The sequence below is a fragment of the Ursus americanus genome, chromosome 6 (genome assembly GCF_024610735.1).
Source record: "Ursus americanus isolate L20-20 chromosome 6, mUrsAme1.1.p, whole genome shotgun sequence".
Classification (NCBI taxonomy): domain Eukaryota; kingdom Metazoa; phylum Chordata; class Mammalia; order Carnivora; family Ursidae; genus Ursus; species Ursus americanus.
The window spans coordinates 10,636,219-10,662,837 of record NC_142132.1 but is presented as its reverse complement, the minus strand read 5'-3'; the positions used below and the strand labels follow the sequence as shown (position 1 = coordinate 10,662,837).

Sequence of the window (26,619 nt, the reverse complement as noted above, 5' to 3'; positions counted from 1 at the left end):
TTAACATCTTAATGTACATTTTAAAACTTTTATTTTGGGGATTCTTTCAACAAATATTTATTTACAGATAAAATATTGCTTTAGAGTTGTTTAATTGTTATAGGGTCAGTATATATTAAAGGAAGAATGAGGATTTGTGATTTCAAATATTGTACAACTAGAAGTTGTAAATTTGCCAAGCAATTTTGATGTCTTAGTTCTTTTTTTTTTAAATTTTAATGTTTTTTTATTATATTATGTTAGTCACCATACAGTACATCCCTGGTTTCTTATGTAAAGTTCGATGATTCATTAGTTGCGTATAACACCCAGTGCACCATGCAATACGTGCCTTCCTTACTACCCATCACCAGTCTATCCCATTCCCCCACACCCTCCCCTCTGAAGCGCTCAGTTTATTTCTCAGAGTCCATAGTCTCTCATGCTTCATTCCCCCTTCTGATTACCCCCCCTTTCTTTATCCCTTTCTTCCCTTACCGATCTTCCTAGTTCTTATGTTCCATAGATGAGAGAAATCATATGATAATTGTCTTTCTCTGCTTGACTTATTTCACTTAGCATTATCTCTTCCAGTGCCGTCCATGTTGCAGCAAATGTTGAGAACTCATTCTTTCTGATAGCTGAGTAATATTCCATTGTATATATGGACCACATCTTCTTAATCCAGTCATCTGTTGAAGGGCATCTCGGCTCCTTCCACGATTTAGCTATTGTGGACAGTGCTGCTATGAACATTGGGGTGCATATGGCCCTTCTCTTCACTACGTCTGTATCTTTGGGGTAAATACCCAGTAGTGCAATGGCTGGGTCATAGGGTAGCTCAATTTTTAACTTTTTAAGGGACCTCCACACTGTTTTCCAGAGTGGCTGTACCAGCTTGCATTCCCACCAAGAATGTAGGAGGGATCCCCTTTCTCCACATCCTCTCCAGCAATTGTTGTTTCTTGCCTTGTCTATTTTGGCCATTCTAACTGGCGTAAGGTGGTATCTCAGTGTGGTTTTGATTTAAATTTCCCTGATGGCTAATGAACATTTTTTCATGTGTCTGTTAGCCGTTTGTATGTCATCATTGGAAAAGTGTCTGTTCATATCTTCTGCCCATTTTTTGATTTGTTTATTTGTTTCTCGTGTATTGAGTTTGAGAAGTTCTTTGTAGATCTTGGATACCAGTCTTTTATATGTAGCATCATTTACAAATATATCCTCCCATTCCGTGGGCTGCCTCTTAGTTTTTTTGACTGTTTCCTTGGCTGTGCAGAAGCTTTTTATCTTGATGAAGTCCCACAAGTTCATTTTATCTTTTGTTTCTCTTGCCTTTGGAGATGTGTCATGAAAAAGGTTGCTTTGGCCGATGTCATAGAGGTTGCTGCCTATGTTCTCCTCTAGGATTTTGATGGATTCCTGTCTCACATCGAGGTCTTTCATCCATTTGGAGTTTATCTTTGTGTATGGTGTGAGAGAGTGGTCAAGTTTCATTCTTTTGCATGTAGCTGTCCAATTTTCCCAGCACCATTTATTGAAGAGACTTTTTTCCACCGGATGTTTTTTCCTGCATTATCAAAGATTAGTTGCCCAAAGAGCCAAGGGTCCATTTCTGGGTTCTCTATTCTGTTGCATTGGTCTGTGTGTCCGTTTTTGTGCCAGTATCATGCTGTCTTTGTGATCACAGCTTTGATGTCTTAGTTCTTTTAAAATTGTGACTGTGACTGATTAGGATTTTCTTTGTCATTATTTGTTCTTTCATAATGTAGTTGAAAATCAGTATTATTTAGTAGGATTTTTTGTTTAAATGCTAGATAGATGATAATACTAGGAAGAGCATTACCTTATTAATCTTAATCAGAAATGACATTTATTGGGTGCTTAGTACTGTGTTAAGTACTGTGCTAAATGCCCTATGTATTACCTTAATAACCCTGCAAAGTAGGTAATATTATTTCTGTTTTATAAAAGTGGGAACTGAGATCCAGAGAGATTTAAAAAAAACTTGCCCCATACCACACAGCCAATAAATGGAAGAGCCAAAATGTGAGCCCCGTCACCCCAATCTCGAGCCTCCTTGACCATGGCCTCTAGTCCTGGCTGCTCCATCGTGATCTTAGGCAATACCTGACCTCTCTAGGGCCTTGGTTTTCTCATGGCTCTTGCCAGTTGTAAAATCCTATTCAGTAACACCAACTTGTATATTTAAAGTTCTTTTTCTTCACCTTCCAGACATAAATCCATATGAGGAAGTTTAGATACATACTTGTTTTGCAAAATTCATTTTATCACTAACACAGTTTTCTGAGTTAATTGACCTTGTCTCCGCTTAATATAAAATATTAAAGTGAAAATAATTATAAACACTCATGCACAGAACTAATCAGTAATATGGAAGCCCATAGGAGGTTGAAATTTCATGCTGTTTAGGTGTCTAAGTGATATAAATTACATTTTTTTAAAAGACAAAAGGTTACAGATTGTATACAGTTCCTGACAATGTAGTTGATTTGAAAGCATTAAATAAATAAAGCTTTGTTACTTGAAAACATTTTAATTAAAATTTTTAATTAAACTTTTAATTTGATATTCACTGTATCCTTAGTGATAATTGAAAGCAATTCAGTTAAATATAGAGGCCTGATTTATATTCATTGGGTAAAGCCTGCTGCATTTTAAGGCCTAATCTGCCCTACCTTGTGAATTTCCTCTTATGGAAGAAATTTGAAGAAAAATAAGGCCATTCCCACGAGTCAGCTCCAAGCTGTGGAGCGTTTGTAAACATGGTACCTCTCTGTTGTACTCCACGTTCCTTTAGACTCCATCTTTTGTTAACAAAGGTTGATACCAATCATATGGCTGATCCTAAGAGGTCATTTTATTTGGATTAAATTGATGGCCATTTTTTCTGCAATCTTATGAATTTTAAAATAACATTGTTACTAAATCAACTTTATAGCCTCAGAAGGTTACAGTATTCAGAGTCCCATCACCCACTTATAGTAATGATACATTTTTCCCTTTCATGGGTGTGTGTTGTATGTACATACACACACACTCCTGTGTCCTTTATTATATGTTTTTGACAACTACATCCCAGTATTCAAGAGTGGTTTATAGTTAGAAAATTTGTATACCCTTTTTAGTGAATGGTCTGGATTTTGTTGTACTCTTCATATTCGCATTTTGTTGGATTGGTTTTACTGAGTCCTTGTAGTTTGAAACTTCATAACCTAAGTACAAATGCTGTATCTGAAAATAATGCCCATTTAAGATTTAACTATGAACGGTAACAGTTTACATATTCTTTCTATTATGTACTTGTATATTCTTATTTATATATAGTTTATTATATGTAATTTATGTTATATATGATGTATTGTTTTATATATTTATATATGAAAAATTATAAACCTTAGATTTTATAATTATGTTGACACATTGAGAATTCTGATTAGAAATTTAAATGAGTTCTTCGAACCTACAGTTGGTGATCGCCAGTTTTATGTGTACTTAAGAAAGTGCATCAGATTGAAAAGCAACCCTTTAGAAAGGCAGGAGTCAGGTTGGAATGTGCTGCAGTATCCCGTTCCACAGAAGCTGCTCTCTGACCTGGGTCCCCTGACTTGCCTTGTTTGGTGCCTGATACCAGGAACTTTGGCTGAAACAGTGCTTCTTAGATGACAGAAGTCCCTGAATTCTGGACCGCAGTCCTCCGGAGTAACCTGTCCTTTGAGATAGCAGACAGTGCAGTTTCCATCCCAGAGCCACATACGGAGCCGTTGTTCAGCTGCAGCCCCTGGACTGCCACCTGATACCTTGTAGGTCTGGACCTTTCTTCTGGACCTGAGGAGTGTTTCCACTGGAAAGTTTCTTTAAATTTCAGCGTACATTGTAATTAATATATTTGTACTTTTGCTCACCAATCAGGACAGAGTGCCATCGCTGGGGAGGAGCATCCTAAAGGCCCCGTTCTGCAGGAAGTGCACCTCCGCTTCCTGCTGACAGGACTGCTTTCAGGGCTGCCCTCCCCACAGTTTGCCATCCGCATGTGCCCGCCACTGACCACCAAAAACATCAAGGTGTATCAGCCACTGCTTGCTGTTGGTGAGTATCGGACCTGTTCTTTTCTTAATCCTTCATGCCTGTTTTACGTTTTATAAGACATTTAAGTTTTGTAGTTATTAGAACATCTTTTCTTTGGGGATAAGGAGGAAGAGGCCCAGTGAAATCATACATATACTCATCTTCAAATATTTTAAATATTTTTCTTCTTTTTGTTTTTCTATCCTTTTAATCCATTCATCTTTTTATTAATTTATTTTTAATCACAGTGTTAACCCATCCTCCTGACACTGGGTGATAGAGACACGATACAGTGGGTACCTTTCTGAAATGTTAGGAGAGTAATCCCTGTGTGATGCTAAATCCAGATTCCTTACCTTTTTTCGGACCACCCAAGGCACATTCTGCGCATGTCATTTTGTATTGGGTTTTTATTATCTAATGATATAGTCGTAGTTAGTAGTTTAATAATAGCAATGTTCTTCATTTGCTAAGAATTGTTTATTAAACATTGTTTAAAATGGCTATAGTCTCTATATACTAAGATTTGCCTTTTGAGTTGAAATTGCATAGTTTTATATTGTAGATAGAAAATTGGTCTGGGTTTCAACTTGCTGTCACAGTAATTTCATAGTAATGTGAGTAATCTAATCTCCTTCATAGAAAAAAACAAATTTTAATTTGCTATTACATATATAAGGTTAAAATGCATTTCTTGAAAGTAGTGTATTTGTTTGAAATTGTCAACATTTTTTCTTAAGATCATTGGCTCCTGGCTTTCACTGTAGGTCTATAACATGATTTGTAATTTTTTTTTTCTAAAATGAAAACCTAACCCACATTTATTTTGTTACTAGTAGGTCTCAGTTAGCTAACAACCTATTCATGAGTACTAAAGGCCAACCTGAGTAATCATATTTGGCAGTATTTTGATTTTCCCAGTTTTTCCATCACTGTCTTCTGAAAGTGGTTTGCGTTTTAATGTTTGGTAGTCTGTGTGTACATGTGTCCATATTTATATAAATGCAGATAAATATTTAGTTTTTGCTTTAGGAACTATTGACTTATACTAAACCTCTTATAGAGATTTTAATTGGAATTTGTCAATGTACATTATATGTACATGTATATACAGTGTCAGTATACCTAAATTGTCAATTAGGATTTTGTCGATTTCTTGGAGAAAATTATTTCTTGCGGCAGCTAGATAATTGGAGCTAAGTCAGGGTCTGAAATTTCTATCGTAGAATAAGCTGTATTTTACCATATGTTGTGATGATTAAGTGTTTTATTGAATTTAGTATAATCACAAAGTAAAAGGAAAAAATATAAAATAAGTGCCTAAACTTTTGAAGTCAGTAGGGAAAAGAGGCAGAGTTCCACTGTGGACTTACTTCTCCCTGTGGTGCCCCTAGAGTATTAGATCATAGGTTCAGCATCATTGAAACTTACAGAATGTAGGGGCACCTGGGTGGCTCAGTCAGTTAAGCATCTGACTCTTGATTTTGGCTTAGGTCATGATCTCACTGTCATGGGAATCGAGCCCTGTGTAGGGCTCTGCACTGGGCGTAAAGCCTGCTTAAGATTCTCTCTCCTTTTCCCTCTGCTCCTGCCCCCCGCAGTTGCCCAAGTGTGCGAGCGTGCATGCATGCTCTCTCTCCAAAAAAAAACAAAAAACAAAAAAAACCCCAAAAACTTGCAGAATGTTAAAATCATTTTATTATTATGAGGATTTGTTGATTGAAAAGTTTTAGTAATTCTTTAGATACTGTCTCAGTCCTAGAAGGTATTATCATGGAATAGATAATAAATGTAAAACAAGTATAATATTGTATTTTTCTAGAATAGTTTTGTAAAATATTTAATGAAGCTTTATTCAGCAAGTAAGCTAAAATAGGAACTTGCCTATGTTTTTATTTCTATTATTATTTTATCATTTCTACATTCTATTACTATTCTATTACATTCTGTTATACATTTTATTACTCTGCATGAATCCATTCATTTTTTTAAAGTCATGTGCAGTGAGAAAGTGATTGTCCAACCAGTTATACTGTTCACTTCCTTGCTTAACTTATAAAAACATTTTAAAGACTGAAACATTACTTTTTCAAGTATGGCCATATTTCTTTAAATTATAGACACACACATTACCTGAGGCCATGAAAAGCTTTAGGCATAATAATACTACAACCAAATTACAGCAATGATAGAAATAGTAATAATCTCGTGCCAGGTACTATTCTAAGTGTTTAAAATATATCTTCTCATTTACTTTCCAGCAAGTAGGTTTTCTGTTATTCCCATGTTAAAGGAATTAAAAAACACAGATTTAGTGTGGGCAAGTAATTTGTACGAGTGTAAGACAGAGCCAGAGCTTGAACTTGGGTTAATTTAACTGCAGAATCCACAGTTAACCGCCATACTTGACCATCTCTATGATTTATGTAATATAAAAGACAAAACAAAAAAATCTTTGTAAAGAAAAATAGAAAAGATCTGGATAATGAGTTGTGTTAGGTTGCCTTTTTGAGGACTGGTTATAGTGAACATTCCAAATCTCAAAAAGATGAGTTCCCATGTGTAAAATAGCTTAGCAAAGTGCTTCTTCAAATTTTATGTGTATTGAGTTAGATTTTGAAATCTTTCTGTGAAAATCTATCCCTGGGTTTAGGTAAGATCTCAGAGCACATGAGGTTAGGCCCATTTTTGAGAAGAGAGAAGACAGAGAAATTCACTCTTTCTTAACACATAGCTTGGGTCCCTTTTATAAAAGATAAATGTTACAAAATGATTAAAATCTTGAGAAAAGACTTTTTGGAAAGATCTGGAGATCCAGCTAGATTAATACTCTTCTCTTACATCATGTCGTTAGGTACAAGTAACGGTTCTGTCCTGGTGTACCATCTCACCAGTGGGCTGCTGCATAAGGAGTTAAGCGTCCACTCTTGTGAAGTCAAGTGAGTATGCATTGTGACATTGAGATCACAAACAGAAAGCATACTGGAAAAAAGTTCCGGGAGAATTTTCTACAGTGAATACTCTGCAGTGGTGATTATTTGCCTGAAAGTTTTGAATAATAAATATTCGTGTTTAAGTAATGGTTATGTTAATCAAGGCTGAACACTAATTGTTTGCTTTGTAAAAGGATATTATGCAGTGGAAAATTTTTTCTAACTTTTATTGCTGCATCTGATTTCTCATAAGGTCTAGGGTATTTTCCCAGTGGCTATCACTGTGTTCCCTTGTTTGGATTTACATAGTTTGTTTTTCATTTCTATAAAGACCCATCAGTAGGACTATTCCTGAAAAATTTGAATGAAGGAGTGTTAATTATTAACTAATCTCATTTGGTTTTTTTTTTGTTTAAATGCCATGAGAAAAGGACCAAACTGTACAGCATTTCTTCTTTCATTTTGAGACATGATGTGTTTTATGAGTGTGGTTCATTCAGAGTTATCAGAGGGAGGAAGGTTGCTTTGTTTTGAAGTGCATACGTGTCTGCTTCATAGCTTTATTTTGTTGCTGGCATGGCTGCTCTCCTTTTTTCGCCCTAGCAATGATGGATTGTGAACTTACACGTGTATAATATACATTTATTGCATTTCCCGTATTTTTTGATGATCTTTTAACAAACATATAAGAAAGGCCATTTTCTGTCCTCCGTACATTATGTAATTACAGGTCTCATGCATATGTTAAAATTCGTAGTTAATCCTTGGTGAATACATTATTCTGAGTAATTGTGTTTTCTGAACGGGAAAAGATTAACCCTTCAGGTATCACAACTTCTGATTGTGATGGAAGTGCCAGAAAAGTTTACATTGCCTTATTCTTTCAAGTACCTTGTTTATGGTGCAGCCCAGGTGACTGTTGGTTGTCATCTCATGCTGCACCCTCTAGTACCTCCCTGAATACCTTTACCTTGCGTCCTAATGTCTTCAGAATCACTGGGTCGTTAGGTGCAGTGACACAGGTCTGTGTTTGGACCATGTCAGACTGTGTTTATCTTCTTTCTCTTGTTCCAGGAGACCCTCTGTCACTGTTGCAGCCTGCTCTCTCCCTTTCTTTCCTGTCTACATTTCTTCTCTTGTTTCCTTTCATGCTTGGCTTGGTGTACAGCGTTTCCTTTTGTGGCTAACACCCACCAATCAAACTCTCCATTTAATCAGTACTTGTTCTGGGGACGTGTTAAGTATTAATACTTTGCATGACCATTTCTTTGACTCCCCACCACAACTTTATGTTGTAGGCACTATTTTTTTTTTTCCCAATTTATAGTTGAAACTCAGTATTGTAATCTGTGAAATGTAATCTGGGCCTTTCAGGCTTCAGAACTGACCTTTATACTTACAGTACATGGGCTGCATCTCCACCTAAAAACATGCACATAGGGCACATTTTGGCAATAAGATGAAAATGTTGACTGAGCCAGGATTTATGCTAGAAATTTATACCTGCTTTTGGAAAATCAAGTACATTTTCATTTTTTTCGGAACACTGAAATCTTTAATAAAGACTCAATAGCCAGTTTATCAGCAAACTATTAGTTTTAAATAAGATTTGTTTTCCTGGATCATTCAGATGGTAGATGTCACTAAATACATGACTTACGCATGCTGTGATAATATTTGTCACTGAGTAATACTTGAAAGGCTAGTGCTGGATATGCTACTCAGGCTGATGTTGTGAATGATCACACAAATGTGCTCCATTTTTTTAATATGAATTTTCCCTCTTAATTGCCATTTTGAAGATAATTCACATTTTATATTCAGAGACGACGCCCAGGAGGATGCTAGAATCCTGCCGTCTTTGTGTTTCAATTAATGTGATTATATTACAATTAAAAGCCATTATGAAAATTTCACAGATGTGTTATAAAAATTGCTGAACTTACTAGCAATAAACCTGACACATTCTAGATATTCATATGCAAATTTAAGGTCAACTTTTAAAAGTTGCTTTTACCTTGTACTAAATTTGTTTTTTAAAAATCACTTACATACTTGAATCTTATCATTCACATAGGCAAGGACTGCCTAACTGCAGATAGTTTTTGTCTGTGGGTTGTTTTTAAAATCATGATGTTTTAGCCAGTTATACATTACAAATACATATTGGGCATCTTCTGTATTCCTGTAAACAAAACCTTTGATGCTTATAATCCAGTGGAAGATACCGAGGAGAAATAAATGGTACATGGAGGTTTTCTTAGATTATTAGATTTTTTTAGATTATTAGTTTGTGTCTTTGTCCAGTAGGCTAAATTTACAATAATATAACCCAATACTATTTTCAATGTCAAAACTTATATAACAGCAGTTTATATGGGTATCAGAACATTGACTAACTCAGTATTTCTTTGAGTAAATTGAGTGATTTGTGCAAAATATAATAATAATCTCCGTTTTGTCTATAAATTTGCAGAGGTTAGTTTCATGGAATTGTAGAGCTTCAAGGCCTTCCAGGGGTGGGTGCTCCCGCAGCCCCACAGGGTGAAGTAGCCTCTGTGGCAGCCCCAGGAGAAGTCAGCAGGCCCAGCCTGGGAACCTGTAGGAGTTAGAACCACAAATACCTGCTGACAGATTCTAAGGTTATAGTTGTTCACTAGTTAAGAATCCAACCAGAACAATCCTAGATCGAGTCAGAAAATGAGCTGCTGTGCTTAGGAGTTTTTGATAGAGCTCAGTGTGTAGTTAAACCCAGACAATAGCTTTCTAATCCTGAGAGCAGTGGGTGCTTGCTGTGTTTGACAGGAGTTTTCATTCTTTTCTCTGGAGAGAGAATCCCATCCTTATCTGATCTTTGAAGTCCAACTTGACTTTTATTTTCTTGGGTTGATCAGTCGGACTCAGATGTGAAAGCTGCTGCTGGAATTTGCTCCAAGGCAGCGTGCTCATAGTGCCGCATTACAGACAAGCAGCCACTGACGTCTGCTCTGTCCTCCACGTTGGGATGTCTTTGTCTTACAAACAGCGGGGAAAGCAGGCTGAATATGGATGGCGCTAATAATCATGAGGAGGAGTGCTAGGCTTTCGCAGACATCATTCATTGCATCCAGCAGAACTTCCTGAGTGCCTGTCACGTGCCTGGAGAGACATGCTGTGGTACCTCCCTTCAAAGAGAGTACAGTCCAGTGCACTACTTCTTCATGTTGTTCAGGCAACACCTGGACCTACTTGCCCTAGGGGTCTCCGTGGGCCCCTGAGCCCAGATTCAATGTGACTCTTACGAACTCCTCTTGAACTCTGTACCACTTCTTTTGTATTAGGGAGTCCAGAGCGCACTTGAGTGATGTCTTTTTTTCTGCTAGATCATAAGCTCCAGAAGGATAGCAGTGAGCTCATTCACAGTGGTACTCCTAGTGCTGAGCACAGTCGTGGGTATACACTGGCTACTTCACAGATACATTTTTAAAAATAATGAAGAATGGGATTCTTAGTGTCCAGAGATGGTGGCATTACTGTATAGAGCGTAGGTGTTCAGATTGCCAGCAGCAAGCCTTGCAGAGTGTGTCTTAGGTTTCTATGGGTGAACAGATCTGACTGACACTACCAGACTTACGTAGAGACCACAATAAGTTCAAAATGATTTCTCACTTTTTTTGTTTGCTTTAAGTAGAAGACATAGTGAATATTGTTACATGTTAGGGGAAGGAAAGAGAAAGAAGAGACAAAGGGACTTTTCAGTGAATAATTCATCAAATTTATATTGTGTTCTCTGTAGGTGTGGTTTGAGTTTAGTAAATGAGGAGGCCTCATGACAAAAATAAGGCTCGAGTTAGATCTCGAAATTAGAGTAATAATGGTGATGGTAGTTGCTAATTCATGCAGTGCTTACCTACTATGTGCCAGGCTTTCTTCATGTACGCAGTGTTGTTATTCCTGCAGTGATAATAGATAAGGAGACTGATGTAGAGAGAACGCAGAGCTCAAAGTGCTGGAGCCGGGATTTAAACTCAAATAGTATTTGAAGAGGGAAGGAGAGAGGTCATTCCAGGCACGGAAATTCTTAAGAGTACTCCGTTTTCAGCAGCCTAATCTGAGTGTTTCAATACAACTTTACACTTAAAGAGTTATAATCCTTGATAACTACAGCAATTCCCTGGTCTAACAAATATAATTTTCAGCTCCTTTGGAATTATCTTTGCCCCTGAGAAAAGACAAGTTACACAGGGGTAAGCGAGGAAAGTTACTGCAATTATAATAGCAGACAAGGTTCAGAGGATTGAGAGGTCAGCCTGGTTAGGTAGGATGAGGCAAGTGACTGGATGGCCTTCAAAGTCACGTAAGAGTTTGGATCGGATGCAGGAAGCCAGCATATCTTCTTGGGCAAATGAGGGACATGTTCAGGCAGTATTTCATGCTAAATCTGGCAGCAGCTTTCAAATTGAAGTAGATGTGGATAAACTAGATCAGGGGTTAGCAAACATTTTCTGTAAAGGACCAAACAGTAAATATTTTAGGCTTTTCAGGCCATAAAATTTCTGTCACAACTACTCAACTCTGCCATTATTATATCGTGAAAGCAGCCATAGATGATACGTTGTTAAAAATAGTTGTCCTATAAATTCAGATGAGCAGTTGCACTTAGAGCAAAGGTTTGGACGTCCTTCCCACCAGCCTCTATTACGTTGTAAGCAAGGCAGGGCAATAGTACAGTGTTTCTCCTTCTTCTCTTGACTCTGATGGTCTGCTTATCCTGTGTCTCCTTCCCTGCCTCACCCCCTTCCTCCTCCTCTGCAAGCCATGGTGGGAACACTCTAGTTAGCGTCAGTGGGAGAAACTGTAGACTCTCTTGCTCTCAGTCCTCACAAAGGAGACTCCCAGGCATCTGGTTGATAGGTTGCTTGCTGTCTTGTCATCATTTCTTTGAGATTTACTTTTGTGCTTTTCTCTAATTAATACACCATTTGGAACTGTCAGCCACTTCCAAATCTAATAAGCCAGTTTGAATTGTTTACTTTAGGAATTTTTTGCCTCCTAACCAAATGGGAAATTTGACAAATTCCTCAGTGTACCCAACTTTAAGCAGTCTGGCTCAGAATATTTTAATACCACTCTTTCTTAAGCAGTGGAATTCTTGAACACTGCTGTGATGTGTGACTCTCTCCTGTGCCAGATTTTGATAGTCATTTTAATGCTGCTATGAATCCTGGTAACTAAACTATCTCACCTGCCGTTACATTTGGAGATGAAGTTTTAATTAGAAATAATTTCATATATATATTGGAAACATACCGTAATTTAGTCTCGAATGAAAGGTCACATTAATATTCTTAATTAACTTGTATAATAGAATTTAGGTCTTAGGAAAAACTTATTTTTCAAGTAAGATGTTCAAACAAAAAAGGGTATTTGACTAAACTTTAATTTCTCACTTTAGGGGTATCGAATGGACAAGTTTAACTGGTTTTCTTTCCTTTGCTACTTCAACACCAAACAATATGGGATTAGTGAGAAATGAACTTCAGCTGGTTGATCTTCCAACAGGTTTGTGTATTTAGACTATTAAAAGATTGAAAATGGTTTGTCATATTGATCAAAGATGTTGCTATTTATAAAACATATTCCAGAAAACTTTCTTTCAACTTGGAAGGTTTTTTTTTATACCTATTTGTATATTCATTTTGTTGTTGTTTTTCTGTAATAATTGCCCTGGAAAGGCTCCTCGTTGTTGTTTGTATGCAAATTGTGTTAACACCAGTGCATGGTAAATGGAGTACCATTAGCTTGAACATACAGATTCATAAGTACATATAAATGGTATCAGTTCTACTTTAAGTACATTATTATAGATAACCAAAAGTACAGTTTTAAAATAAATCTTTGTAGTAGGCTTTATTAGATTCTCTTCTAAAACATTTGGCCTTTGTTAGGAAAGCCTTTATAAATTTGTAAGTAAGGATTGTCTTTAAGAGCTCAAATTTAAAACTTTTGATAGTCTGTGACTGAATAGGGAAATTTGAGAGCTTAAAGACTTTACAAGAGGGAAGCATTCCAGTAAAGTAACTTATTCAGAATTATTTAAAAACCTACAACTCAATGAGTTTCAAAATGAAGAATTTGAAGATAGAATAAGGTGAGAGTTTCAAATTATTTTATGACACATGCATGATTTCCAGTAGAATTCTTAACAAAACTGTAGTGAGTTTCTTTAAATGGTATAGCAATAGGAATATATGTAGACAGTTTGGATCCTAAGGTACATGTGTGTGTGCACGTGTGTGTAGTAAATCGAGTATTTTCTCAGTATGTATTTCCAAGATATGGTTGTTCTTACTTATCTGAGTATGTTACTAAACCTCAAGGAATTAGCCCCACGGGAATCAGTCCAGTGTTGTTCTGGTCTCATTGGAGGTGACCTGCTCGGTAACCCCTGCCCCTAGATTGGGATCTCTCTGATTACATGGTAGCCCAGGGGTGAATTGCTGTTTTCTAGTAGCATTCACTTTAAAAAAAAAAAAAAGCCTATTCATTTTTTTTCCAATCAGCTCAAGACTGTTAGATAACTTAAAATCTTTCTTTTACAGATTTATTTTTGAGCAACAAATTTGTAAGTCATAGTTCCTAACTTGCTTAAGTGGGATATTTGAGTTCAAAGATTATAGACTTTTCTAGCCTGTCTTCTAAGGAGGGTCAGGAAAGGATGTAGGTGTTTGGCAAATAAGAACAGGGGCCCCATTTGACAGCACTGAGGAGCAGGGAGGCATGCAGGCACTCAATTGTCTCTGAATTGAACGTGCTCTCTTTTGTTTAATGTAAATAAAAACGCTGGAAATGTTATTAAAATGTATTTGTTCAGACATGAAGTAGAATTTGCATTTTTTAATTAACAGAAAACCATTTAGCTTCTTTGGCAGTTAACTAATTCTTATCATTCCCCAGTTTCAGTGTTTAGAGACCTTTCGATAGGAACAGGTCAAAAGTATTTCAGTTGCTCAGTTTGTACTGGGACAGGAAATCTTGAATACCTGTTTAAAGAGTGTTTTCCCCCACTGGTTAGTATTCGTGAGCATGGAAGTGTTTATATCACTTTAAATATACCAGTAGTTTTATAGTAGACAGTTCCTTTACCATAGATGCGTTGAAACTTTGGAAGTTGATATTTTTGAATTTCTAAAATATAACTATTTGAAAGAAGCCACCGAAAGTATTCAAGGAAGTCTGTAACAAAGGAAAATATCATTTTATAAGAGATATTTGAGTACAAGTAATATGTTACTGGTCTTCAACATGTAATAATTTTGAGACTATGTTTTGAATTTAGATTACTTGAAGCAGGTTAGGAGCAAGTAGAAGAATGAATGGGAGAGTAGAAGCAGCACTGATCCCATTGGTGTGTATAACTTCTTGTGTCTTAACATGTTTCATCTGATATTTCACATTTCCTTTAATATTTGCAATTAAAGGTAGGAGCATTGCTTTTCGCGGTGAACGAGGCAATGATGAGTCACCCATCGAAATGATTAAAGTATCTCATTTGAAGTAAGTGTGAACCAAAAAAAAAAAATCTGTGGTGTTATCACAAGGGAATCTTAAGGATTTTTTTTTTAAATCTTCAAGAAAGTAAGAATATGCTAGAATGCATATAGAACTTCTTAGTGATAGTAAATGGTGCTTTGCAGCCATTTCCAAGAAAATATTTTGATCACAAAATTAAACTGCTATTGCTTTTACTTTCTATCTCTTCAAAAGATGAGATAACTTTTGTATGAATCTTACTATTTCATTAGATTGGTAAAACCAGTAATCTTGTTTTGTTCTACGACAGCTATATTGATGTAAATGCTTGTCACCCACGAAGAAAATGTTATTTGTTACCTAATGAAATTCTCATGCATTTCTATCTCAATATGGGTTTGTGGAGTCAAAGAATATGATTTAGACCTATTTTAATTTCAGTAAGTTTTGAGTTTTTCATTCCGAGGGAAATACGTGTAAAGCAAGATTATTAAACATAGAGACTGAATGAAAACCAATCAGAAGAAAAAGAAAGGAGGAGTAAGCGCTCTAAAATAGTTTTCAAAATTGCTTTAGCTTTTCTAGGATCTTTGCATTTCCATATAAATTTTAGAATCAGCTTATCAGTTTTACCAAAAAAACTTCCTGGGATTTTGATTGGGTTGCACTGAATCTGTAGACCAACCTGGGAAAGAACTGACATCGTAACCAGTTTTGTGATTCGTGAACAGGGTGTATCGCTCCTCTCGCTTGGGGCTTTAATGCCTCTCAGTAATACTTCTTCGTTGTCAGTGTCGAGGTGTTACACATCATTTGCTAATAATTTTTTGTTTTTTCTTCTTCAATGCTATTACACATGTATTTTTTTCTTTTTTAAATTTCAGTTACCAATTATTCATTACTGGTATACTGAAATACTTAATTTTTTGGTATTGACCTTGTGACCATGCTAACTTAATTATTATTTCTGGTAGCATTTTTGTTGATTCGTTAGTGTTTTTTTATAGACATACCATGTTGTTTGCCAGTAAAGACTCTTCTACATCTCTGTTTTCTGGAAAAGAGGACTTTTTTTTTCCTCTTGCTTTGCTGTACTGAGTAGGACCTCCAGTACAATGTTGAATAGAAATGATGAGAACTGACATCTTTGTTCTGTTTCTGGATCTTACAGCAAGAGTGTTCAGTCTTTGAACTTGAAATAGGTTAGCTGCAGATTTTTTGTAGGTGACCTTTATTGCGTTGAGGAAGTTTTCCTAGTTCACTGAAACTTTGTATCTTTGAATAGGTGATGGATTTTGTCAGATGCTTTTTCTGCATTTAGGGACATCCTCATAATGATGGGTTTTTGTTTTAAGTTGGCTAATGGGGTGAATTATGAATTACATAGACTGATTCTTTGTATGTTAAACCAACTTTACATCCCTGGCATAAATTCTTCTTGGTGATAATATGTTACTGGATTTGATTTGCTGATATTTTATTACATCTATGCTCATGAAGCATTTTGATCTGGTTTGCATATGACACCCTTGTCTGGTTTGGAGTCAGGGTAATGTTGACCTTGTAAAATGAGTTGTGATATAGTCCCTCCTTTTCTTTTTTTCTGGATAAGTTTGTGTAGAATTGGTATTATACCTTACTGAAATAGGAATAATTCACCAGGGAACCCACCTGGGCCTAGAACTTCCTTTGTGGAAAGGTTTTTAAATACATATTCAGTTCTTTCATAGATGTAGAACTATTCAGGGTTGGTTGGTTGATTTTATCACTGAGTTTTGGTAGTTAATGTCTTTTAAGTAATCTGTCTATTTCATTGAAATTGTTGAATTTATTGATTAAAAACTTGTTCGTGGTATTCTCTTAATCTTTTAATATCAGTCTTTTCAAAGAAACTCTTTTAGTTGCTCTCATTTTTCTCTGTGGCTTTCTATTTTCTGTTTCATCAAATCCCATAGGTATCTTTTTTTTTTTCTTGCTTCAGGTTTAATATGTTTTTCTTTTTCTAGTTTCTTAAGATAGAACTTTAGATGATCGAATTAAGGCTTTTCTTTAAAATTTAATGTAAACATTTAATGTCACGTAAGCACTACTCTTCCTGTACCCTACATGTTTTTTTGATATGGTGAGTTTTCATTTTGATTAACTTTATAATATTTTTCAATTTCCATGGGATGTTTATAGATACATTGTTTAATTTCAAAATATTTAGGGGTTTTCTAGATCCCTTTCTGTTAATTTATGGTTTCCATTGGAGTCAGAGAGCATATTTTATATAATTTTCATCCTTTTAAATTTAATGTGATTGTTATATGGCCCAGACTGTGGTCTGTCTTTGTGACTGTTCCATATGTACTGGAAAAGATTGTGTATTCTGCTATTATTGATTAGAATATTCCATAAATGTCAGTTCAGATTGGTTGGTAGTTATTCAGGTCTCATTTTCATACTGATTTTCTGCCTGCTTTTCTGTCTATTCCTGAGAGATGAGTGTTGAAATGAACTTTATTCTGGATTTATGTATCTTTTGAAGAGCTCATGTTCTTGCTTTGGGTATTTTAAAGCTCTTTTATTAGATATATACATATTTAGTATTGTTATGTCCTTTTGACTGACTTCTTTATCATTGTGAAATAGCCTCTTTATGTTTGGTACTATTCTTTATTCAGAAGTAAGTCGGATTTGTCTGATTTGTAAAGCCACTCCAGCTTTCTTTTGGGTAGTGTTTGTATAGTATATCTTTTTCTTACCTTTTACTTGTGTCTTATCTATGTCTTTACATTTAAAGTTGATATCTGGTGTAACATAACGTAATAAAAATAAATAAAGTTGATATCTTCTAGAAAGCATATAGTTGGGGCTTGTTTTTCTGTTTGGTAATGTATGTTGCAAATTGCAATGTTTCTAAGTTATTCATATTGAGTGTAATTATCAATGCAGCTTATATTTAAATCTACCATCTTGCTCGTTATTTTCTGCTTTTTAATTTAAAATGCATTAATAAGGATAGTTTTTAATTTATTAGACTTAATTTCTAATATGCAAAATGTCAGTTGTTATGAACCACATAAACAAAAGTTCTTTGGGGGAGATCCTCAATAATTTTTAAAAATGTAAGAGTCCTGAGATTACAGGGTTTGCGAATTGCTCAGTTAAACTGTTTGGACTCCAGTCTCTTCTGTTACCAGCCAGTCTTGACTCTACACAAACCTGCTAAATTACTAGCTGTAGAACAACTGATCACTTTATCCCCCCTCAACTTTAAAACCTTCAGTGATCCACCATTCTCTGCAGAATAAATCTCTATATAACCTAGCATGGCGTATTCAGGTGTTTTAGGTCTTTTATAATGTGATCCAAAATTCACACTTTGATATTCTCTCTCGCGAGGAATGCTCTTGCATGCTCTACATTTCAGGTAGCATGTTCCCCAACTCTGTGTCCTTTCTTGTCTTGGCCATTTGTCACATTTGTAACTCTGCCTAGAATGCCATTGCCCAGTTGTCAAAATAAATCTCCTCTTTCATAGTGAATCTTTGTAGCATTCACCGGATTCTGTCTTACATTAGTTATTTACATATAAGCCATTAGATGCCTTTATGTTATATATAATAAAAATTGTGGGGTGCCTGGATAGCTCAGTCTAAGCGTCTGCCTTCGGCCCAGGGCGTGATCCCAGGGTCCTGGTATCGAGCCCTGCATTGCGCTCCCTGCTCCGCTGGGAGCCTGCTGCTTCCTCTCCCACCCCCCCTGCTTGTGTTCCCTCTCTCGCTGGCTGTCTCTCTCTGTCAAATAAATAAATAAAATCTTTAAAAGAAAAATGTAACATATTGCCTTTGTATAATCCTTAATGTGTGTAAAATTCTTTTATGTGTGCTATCCCCTCCCCCCTTTTTTAATTCTTAGGGCGTTTGGTGAAGGAGTAAGACAGATGTTATTAACAACATTATAAAGATAGGTAGAATAAAACTCAAAAAGATTACATGGTTTATCTGAGGCCACATAATTATCAAGTGGCAGACTTTGTCCTGAGCAAGAGAACCTGAGTCATTTGGTACACTGAGTGTAGGGATCTTCCTGCTCGGTCACGTTTCCTCAGTGTCAGCATGATAGAAACTTTGTGAAAACCTTTACTTTTTCATTTAATTTTTATCATAACTTGCATACCAATCCATTGGGATAGGTAGTGGTATTCTCATGTCACGTATGAGAAAATGAAGCCGCGGGAGGGTTACCATAAATTGATAAATTGGTAAAATGTGAACTTCTGCCTTTTTTCATTCTTTCTTCTGACCTGGGCTTCTTGCTTAATTATGGCTATGTGGCTCTCAAAGGTCATCTTAGGGCGTTACCTTCTCAATGACTATTAATTATGAGAACTAAATGTTAAGTTATATGGTCTGTGTTTAGAATACATCTTGTGACTTTTCTGATTTACTCAACTTTTTATTTGTATTACTTATGGCGAAAGTTGGCCAAAGGGGGCTTATTTAATAATTTTGTTTATTTCAGGCAGTATTTGGCAGTTGTATTCAAAGATAAACCCCTGGAGTTATGGGATGTTAGGACTTGTACCATTCTTAGAGAAATGTCCAAAAACTTCCCTGCGATAACTGCTTTGGTAAGTCCCAACTGAAGAACTAGTTTATCAAGGCATGTTCTGTGTGTGATGAATATTTTTCTTTAGCTTGAAGTGAAATCATTACTGTCATGTATTTCCTTGCTAAGAATGTTTGTTGAGAGATGAGCTAAGTACATGGAGATAACTCTTATTTTCTTGGATGCGTTAAGCAAATACTGCATTAGTGCAATTCCAATTAAGATTTTACTTCAGTATTTTGAGGAACATGATAAACATATTCACGTTTAAACATGATAAACGTAAAAAGGTTTGTGAAAGAATAAAGGTCATAGTAGCCACCTCAACTTTAAAAAAAGAGGAGGACAGTAGTGGGAACATGGTCTCACTTTATGGAGAAAAATACTGGATCTCTACCTAATGCCATATTCAGAAGTGGGCTCCATGGGATTAAAGACTGAAATGTAAAAATGTAAAGCTATAAAATTAATATAGTCAAAAATAGAAGAATATTTTTCTGTTCTGGGGCAGGAAAGGACATCAGAAGCTCAAACCAAAAGGCAAAAAAAAAAAAATGCATTTAATTAGTCAAGATTGATGCTTTTTATTCAATGAAGGACCCCAATGTCAAAGTTAAATAGAGAAGACAAGTTGGAAAAAGAAATTTGCCAATGTCTGAAACCAGCAAAGACTAACTAATTCCTGTAGGGAGTTAGGGTTATGGGAGCTCCTGCACATAAACAGTGAAAAGACAGGAACCCCAGTGGAAAGAGAGCCAAAGTACATGAGCAGTTCACGAATAGTGGAGAAACCTAAAAGGCCAACAAGCATGTGAAGAAGTAGTCAAAATCAGCAGTTTTTAGAGATGGGCAAAATAAAATAACCATGGTGTAACTTTTAGAGTAACAAAAACTGGGAAGCCAGATGGCATCAGCTGTGGGTGTAGTGTAGGCTGCGGGAATCCTTCTGCACCGCGGGCAGGAATGCAGACCGGTGAGGCATCTGCAGAGCAGACTGACAGTGCTTGGGCAAACAGACATCCCCTGGGTGCCAGCTCTTCGGCCCCTGTCACAAAAGAGCTTCTGTGAGGATATTGACTGCGGCGTTGTTTATCAGAGAGTTCGGAGGCAATCAGGGTGTTCTCTGCTGGGAGAACAGACAGACGGAGGGTTGGTGGATGCACTGGTGGAGTATTCGGTAGCATGCAGAAACAACAGAGACGGGACTGACACTGTGCTGAATGAAAAGAGAAACAGGGTGGGGTATGACGAAGTCCTATTAATGTAAGTTACAAATACATGCATGTAAAATAACTACTGTGAAGAATTGATGCCTATGAGAGGATGTTAGATTGAATGCATTAGAATAGGTGGAATATAAAAGAATAAATAAACCACATGAGAGATTTCGAGGTGGATCTGTGGAGGACAGTGAGCCACGGTTGGAGGGACATGGTCATTTTACCCCATGCACCTGTGGGGGTGGGGATGCTAGAGGTAGGGAAGAGAAGATACCATAATTGCATTTATTATTTTCATTTTGTAAAAAAAGAAGGCATCAAAAAGTTAGACCTTTTGGAAGTTTGCTATTAAACTCTTCTACCTTAAGCTCTCATTAAAGCTTAGACGTAGAAGGAGGTGGAGGGTAGATTATTAAAATCTGCCTTAAGCGCTAATTAAAATGCATTCGTTCAGCCTTTCTATAAGTAGATAAAACCTAAGAACAAATTGCGAATTCATGTGCAGTAATAATAAGGGATACCGAGCAGTGGCGAGAATGCCCAGCTGTTCTGGAAAGATTGTTTTGACAGAAGTAAACTGAGCACTTGTAGGTGTGCCTGTCTTTGCTTCTCAGGAGTGGTCCCCATCTCACAACTTGAAGAGCCTGAGAAAGAAACAGTTGGCCACCCGAGAGGCCATGGCCCGCCAGACCGTGGTCTCAGACACAGAGCTGAGCATCGTGGAGTCCTCCGTGATCAGGTGCAGTGTGCCGTTTCCTGCCTGTCTCATTTGTGATACTGGTGTCATGGTGGGGAACTTGACAAGTGTCATCCAAAGGCATCTGTAGTACCTTGTTATATTTCAGTACATACTGGAAGACTGAAGAGTTAATTTTATTATTTCATTGCTTAGTGCAGTCAGTAACACACACAGTAATATCCACATGGCAGCCTCCATTAGTGAGCGTGATCATTCTCACTACCCTTCTGTTCCCTAAGCTTCAGCTTCTGGAATTCAAATGAATGTAGCGGGAACATCCAGATAGATCATATTTTCATTTATATACACCAAAGAAAATGTATAGAGAATGCTAGATTTTTATGGACTGTCCCCGTCTCCATTCCCACCAGTTTTACAAATAAAAAGGCCTCAGAGAGAATGATGGGTCAAGGTAAGGCCTCTCTTTCTGCAGCAGAAACAGTGAGCAAGTTTCTTGGATGAAGTCTAGATGACTACGTTCCTGTCTATGGGGTAAATGACCTATTGGGAGTAATATGTGTTTTCTTATTATTAGCTGGGCAAAGATTAGTGTCAGTGCTTTTTTTCCCCCCTTTGGTAAATAGTTTTGGACTTCCTATTAATGCATCTGTATTTTGGGCAAGTTAATTAATGTGTGTGTCACTAGGGAAAAGAAATGTCTTTATCTTATTCCTCTTTATTCCAAAGCTTGTTGCAGGAGGCAGAAAGTAAATCTGAACTCAGTCAGAACATCTCTGCCCGGGAGCATTTTGTGTTTACCGATAATGATGGCCAAGTTTATCATCTCACGGTGGAAGGAAACTCAGTGAAAGACAGTGCTCGGATTCCACCAGATGTGAGTCTAACTCATGATTACATCTTCATGAAGAGTTCTTATCAAAGGTTTTGTTGATTCCATATCCAGTGAACCCACAATTAAGTTGTGAAGCTATTTCAGGAAAGTCTAATGTAAATAATAAACTTGACTGTTTCAGGAGATATTGTCATTGATTAAACTTGTTCCATGCTGCTAGAGAATAACATTGTAACTACTTAGATTAAATACTTACCAGGTGCTACTTATTTTTTTTTATCCCCTTAATAATCCATGAGGAATTCTTTCCATTTTAACTATGACAGAATCAAGGGAGAGTAAGTTACTTTCCCAATGTGTCCCAGTGTAGTGACATGGAGTTTTACACTGAGGTCTGTCTGTCTGTCTGTCTGATTGCAGTATCTCTTCTCTTTCCACTTCAGGCATTACCTTGGAGGATTTGACTTACAGTCTAGCATCATTTTGGGGTAATAGTAATCAGGTTGTAAGTGCAATAGCATTATTAATAGTTACTATTTACATATATCCTTCTCGGACCTTGTGCAATCCTCTGACTGAGGTTCTGTAGTTCGCAATTTGTGTCCGCATGCGTCTCATAGGTTGTTTTTAATGGATAGACAAGAAAATGTTTTTGTTGACTAATACCGTTATAATGGTTAAGTGGAGGCATGACAAGATTTCATAAAATATATCTTTTTATTTAAAAGGGTTGTCTAAAAACAGACTGTTTTAGTTGAATGCCAACCCCTATATTTTATGGGTTGTAGTCAGGATGGTGGCTGGGGCAGGAGGCTCCACTTCCAGGATGGCTCACTCACATGGCCGTAGCAAAGGAGTGCTGGCTGTTGATGAGTGGCCTCAGTTCTTCCTCACGGGGACATCTCCATAGGGCTGAGTGTCCTTACCACATGGCAGCTGGCTTCCTCCGGAGTGAGCGTTCCAAGAGCACACAGAAAGCTGCAGTGTCTTTTAGGACCTAGTTTGAGAAATCACACCCCGTCATTTCCTCAGTGTGCTGTTGGTTCACGGGTCAGTCCTGTTCATTTGGGAGGTGACTGCCAAGGGACGTGAATACCACAAGGCAGGATTGGGACAGGGGTGGGGGAGTTGCTAGAGGCTGCTGCCACATCTTCCTTATAAAGAACATGAAAAGAGTTGAGGCCATCCAAACCACCTTCTCTACTAAAAATGGAAACTAACATGTGGAAGTTTCATTTTTACTATTTTTTTTTACTATTATATAGAACAAGTCATACCTGAGACTTAGTAGTGTCTGTTTTGAACTTTCTCAAATTGTCACTAGTTTGAAAGGGTGGAAGTAGTAATATGAAAGGTTGATATTTGGTCATAATAGGAAAAGGAACTTACTTTAAGTGTATAGAAAGGAAAACTGCTAAGGAGAGCAGACCTAAGACTTGCAGCGTTAATGTAGCTGTCCTTTGGAAAATCAGTTTGCTGTCTTAGGAATATAGAGAGTTCCTCCTCCAGAACCGCAGGAAAGGCCCCATCTGAGCTCCTCTGTGCCACTCACAGGCAGCTCCGGCTGTGTCTGATTGCTTCACACTTGCGATTAGGATGTAGAAGCAATGCAGTAATTTTTTGAGATGCCAGTTCCTCCTTACCCCAGAAAAAGTTTAAAGCTTTTGGACATTAGACCCCAGTTCTCCTTTTTATAAGAGTTTCTTGCAGGTTGGTAATTGTGCCTCACAGCTTTTAAGATTCTGTCTCTTTTTGTGGAGGTCCAAAGTCAGGGTATAGCAATTCTCTATCTGCTACCAGATCCTTTCACACCGCAGCTAGAAGCAGCTTTCTCAGGCAATGAGCAGCCCAGTGCAGATCCGGCCTCCAGTGAAATTAGTACACATTTTAGAGCAGGTTGGTTTTAGGGAGAGGTATTTGAGCAGCTACTGTATAATACGTGAGAAATTGGTTTTGGTTCGTTATTTTTATTTTCTGTAATTTAAATATTTCTAGAGACTGTCATATAGAGGTTAGGCAGAGGTTTTGTTTGCTCATTTTAATCCAGTATTTATCTTACTCTCCTCCCAAATGTAAAGTATTAAACATTTGCTTTGAGTTGAAATTTTCCCTCTGGATTTTGGCCCCAGAACTATAGACTATACAAAAATGGTAAAAAGAAGAGGAAAACCTGGCATATTTTAAATTTTGGAGCATCTGTAGTTGACTGCCTTTATTCAGAAAACTGGAACAGTGGGAGAGAATGACCAGCTCTGCTTTGCTGTCAGCCGTCTGATCCTTTGAACATCGTATTTTACATACAGGAACATAACAGTGTCAACTAGTAATACTCTGTTGAGTTTTAATCTTACATTGGTTCTGTCGGGGTTATTTGGAGCACGAAGAAACTTTATGCCACATCGTCTGAGAGCTCCTTGGTATCTGCATGTGGTTATATCCCATCAGCAAACTCTTAGGGAGAAAGGTCTGGACTGTTTAATTATATAGTTGTATTAATATGTTACTTGTAATTCTAAGCTGATTTCTAAGCTTATTTAAGCTTTAATATTTTGATTTTTGAGGTTAGAAAGTAAGAGTATAAAATGTGAACGTTTTCAAGACTAAAACAATAAACTTGAAGGCAAATTCTTAATTAAACATTCTGTTAATATGGCCCAGAAGATGGAAGTAAGATCTTGAAGTGTGGCTTCATATTATATAGAATTCTATTTAACATAACTTTCTAAGTTTTTTATTATTGAATTCCTTAGAATACTCATTTTTAATTCAGTTTTTGTCCTTTATATCTTGACTACCACTAGGATTTATGCAGTATTTGATGCATAGGCCAATCTATTAATAGTCAATTTGGCCAGCCTGCAGCTTTCCCACTATGAACTAAGCATGTGAATTTTTATTTTTATTTTATAAATGCAAAAAACAAGATTTCTTTTAATAAGTAGAGAAGTAATCGAGCAATAATATTATTTAATAGTGAGCGTTTATTGACTACTGTGTAGTAGGCTTGTTTTAAGCCCTTTCCTGTATAAATTTATTAATGCTAATAGGAACTCCTCAGGTTTCATGAGTTTATTAATTAACCTTCTTTATTGATGATAAGTCCAAGATGCAGAAAGATTAGGTAAATGTGCCCCAAGCCACACAACAAATATACATGATAAAGCCCAGATTCAGCCCCAGCAGCTGACTCTAGAGCCCAGGCTCTTAAGGTCTTTGTCACACTACCTCTGTGCATTTGTTAGAGAGCTGCAAGCTCCTATCTCCTCCCACCCCTCCCCTCCCCTTGGCATTATTGCAGTAGTGTTTCATTCTTATACTTAAGTTTCCATATGTCTTTGTAAAGCTTTCTGTGAATTCAGATTGTGCAGATGCCTTTGATCTACAGTTTCTCTTCACCGTCATTATTCCAGAAGGTATCAGTGGAGCTCTGGATCCTCTTTGCGGTAGAAAAACTGCTGCACAATTAATTATGAAACAGCTCTGAGTTTCCTCTGGAACAGATTGATTTATCCTTTTGCAGTGAGTGAGAAGTTGGAGACAAGGGCCCTTTGGAAAGGGTTTTCTTTCCTTCTCTTTATTACTTTTAATTTGCTGTCTTTAAGGTATTTCTTCCTCAAAAAGTACCTCTTCTCTATAAATTTAGTTCAGGTAACTTAATGTCCATCAAACTGAAATCTCCTGTTTCTTTATAGTTGAAATTAATAAGCTAGGTAGCTCTTTTAGTGTTCCAAGTCTGTTAGTGTTTGATGGCATTCATACTGAAGCAAAACCATTTATAGTTAAGTTTTATTAAAATATCTTTATTATTTTATCACTTTAAGTAAAAACATTTCTCTGCTATGATGGCTTATAAGTAGTGAAAACTGTGTGTATTTGTTGCTTTTGTTTTCTAGGGAAGTATGGGTAGTATTACCTGCATCGCTTGGAAAGGTGACACATTAGTTCTTGGAGATATGGATGGGAATTTAAATTTTTGGGATTTGAAAGGCAGAGTATCCAGGTATGATTCAAGAATGCAGCATTATTTGGGGCACCTGGGTGGCTCGGTTGGTTAAGCATCTGACTCTTGGTTTCAGCTCAGGTCATGATCTCAGGGTCCTGAAATCTAGCCCCTTGTCGGGCTCTGCGCTCAGCGCTCAGCGGGGTGTCTGCTTCTCTCCCTCTCCCTCTGCCCCTCCCCCTACTCATGCTCACTCTCCCTCTCACTCTATAAACAAAATAAATAAAATCTAAAAAAGAAAAAAAAGAATGCAATATTATTTGTTTAAAAAAAAAGTAAATTCTTGATATGGTTCCATTAAAGGCTTATGACGTGCTAAGTAGGATCATTAAGCATGACCAAGTATAGCTTGGACCCTTGGGTTTCTTGTCGCTGAACCTGGGAGGAGGAGCCTTGAGCCAAGCTCTGGGTCAGTCATAGGAGACACTTACCTGCAGGTGGCCCGTGCAGAAGTGTATTATTCCATCTTCATTAAAGGGTAGACCCTTTCTGTCAGTTGGGACCCCTCTCCCACAAAGTAAAGTCACCAGACGTTATCAAAAGCAGGCCTAGAAAGAGTCGTTGGACAGTTTCCAGTGACGAGATATTACCCTACTTCATATTGGTGTTTTGTTTTTGTTTGTTTGTCCTCAGAGGAATACCTACACACCGAAGCTGGGTGAAGAAGATTCGTTTTGCTCCTGGTAAAGGAAACCAAAAATTAATAGCGATGTACAGTGACGGTGCTGAAGTGTGGGACACTAAAGAGGTAGGCCCGC

General features: G+C 37.0%; 1 protein-coding gene across 1 annotated transcript in view; it reads left to right on the top strand.

Moving 5' to 3' along the window:
* Positions 1–26,619, top strand: part of WDR11 (WD repeat domain 11) — a 59,320-nt gene that overhangs the window by 14,839 nt on the left and 17,862 nt on the right. The window contains exons 10-18 of the mRNA XM_087862659.1: positions 3,913–4,089; positions 6,923–7,007; positions 12,436–12,542; positions 14,462–14,537; positions 19,023–19,131; positions 20,944–21,068; positions 21,756–21,903; positions 25,755–25,861; positions 26,495–26,609. Of these exons, the coding sequence (XP_087718785.1) occupies positions 3,913–4,089; positions 6,923–7,007; positions 12,436–12,542; positions 14,462–14,537; positions 19,023–19,131; positions 20,944–21,068; positions 21,756–21,903; positions 25,755–25,861; positions 26,495–26,609 (1,049 nt within the window). The remainder of the gene's footprint in view (positions 1–3,912; positions 4,090–6,922; positions 7,008–12,435; positions 12,543–14,461; positions 14,538–19,022; positions 19,132–20,943; positions 21,069–21,755; positions 21,904–25,754; positions 25,862–26,494; positions 26,610–26,619) is intronic.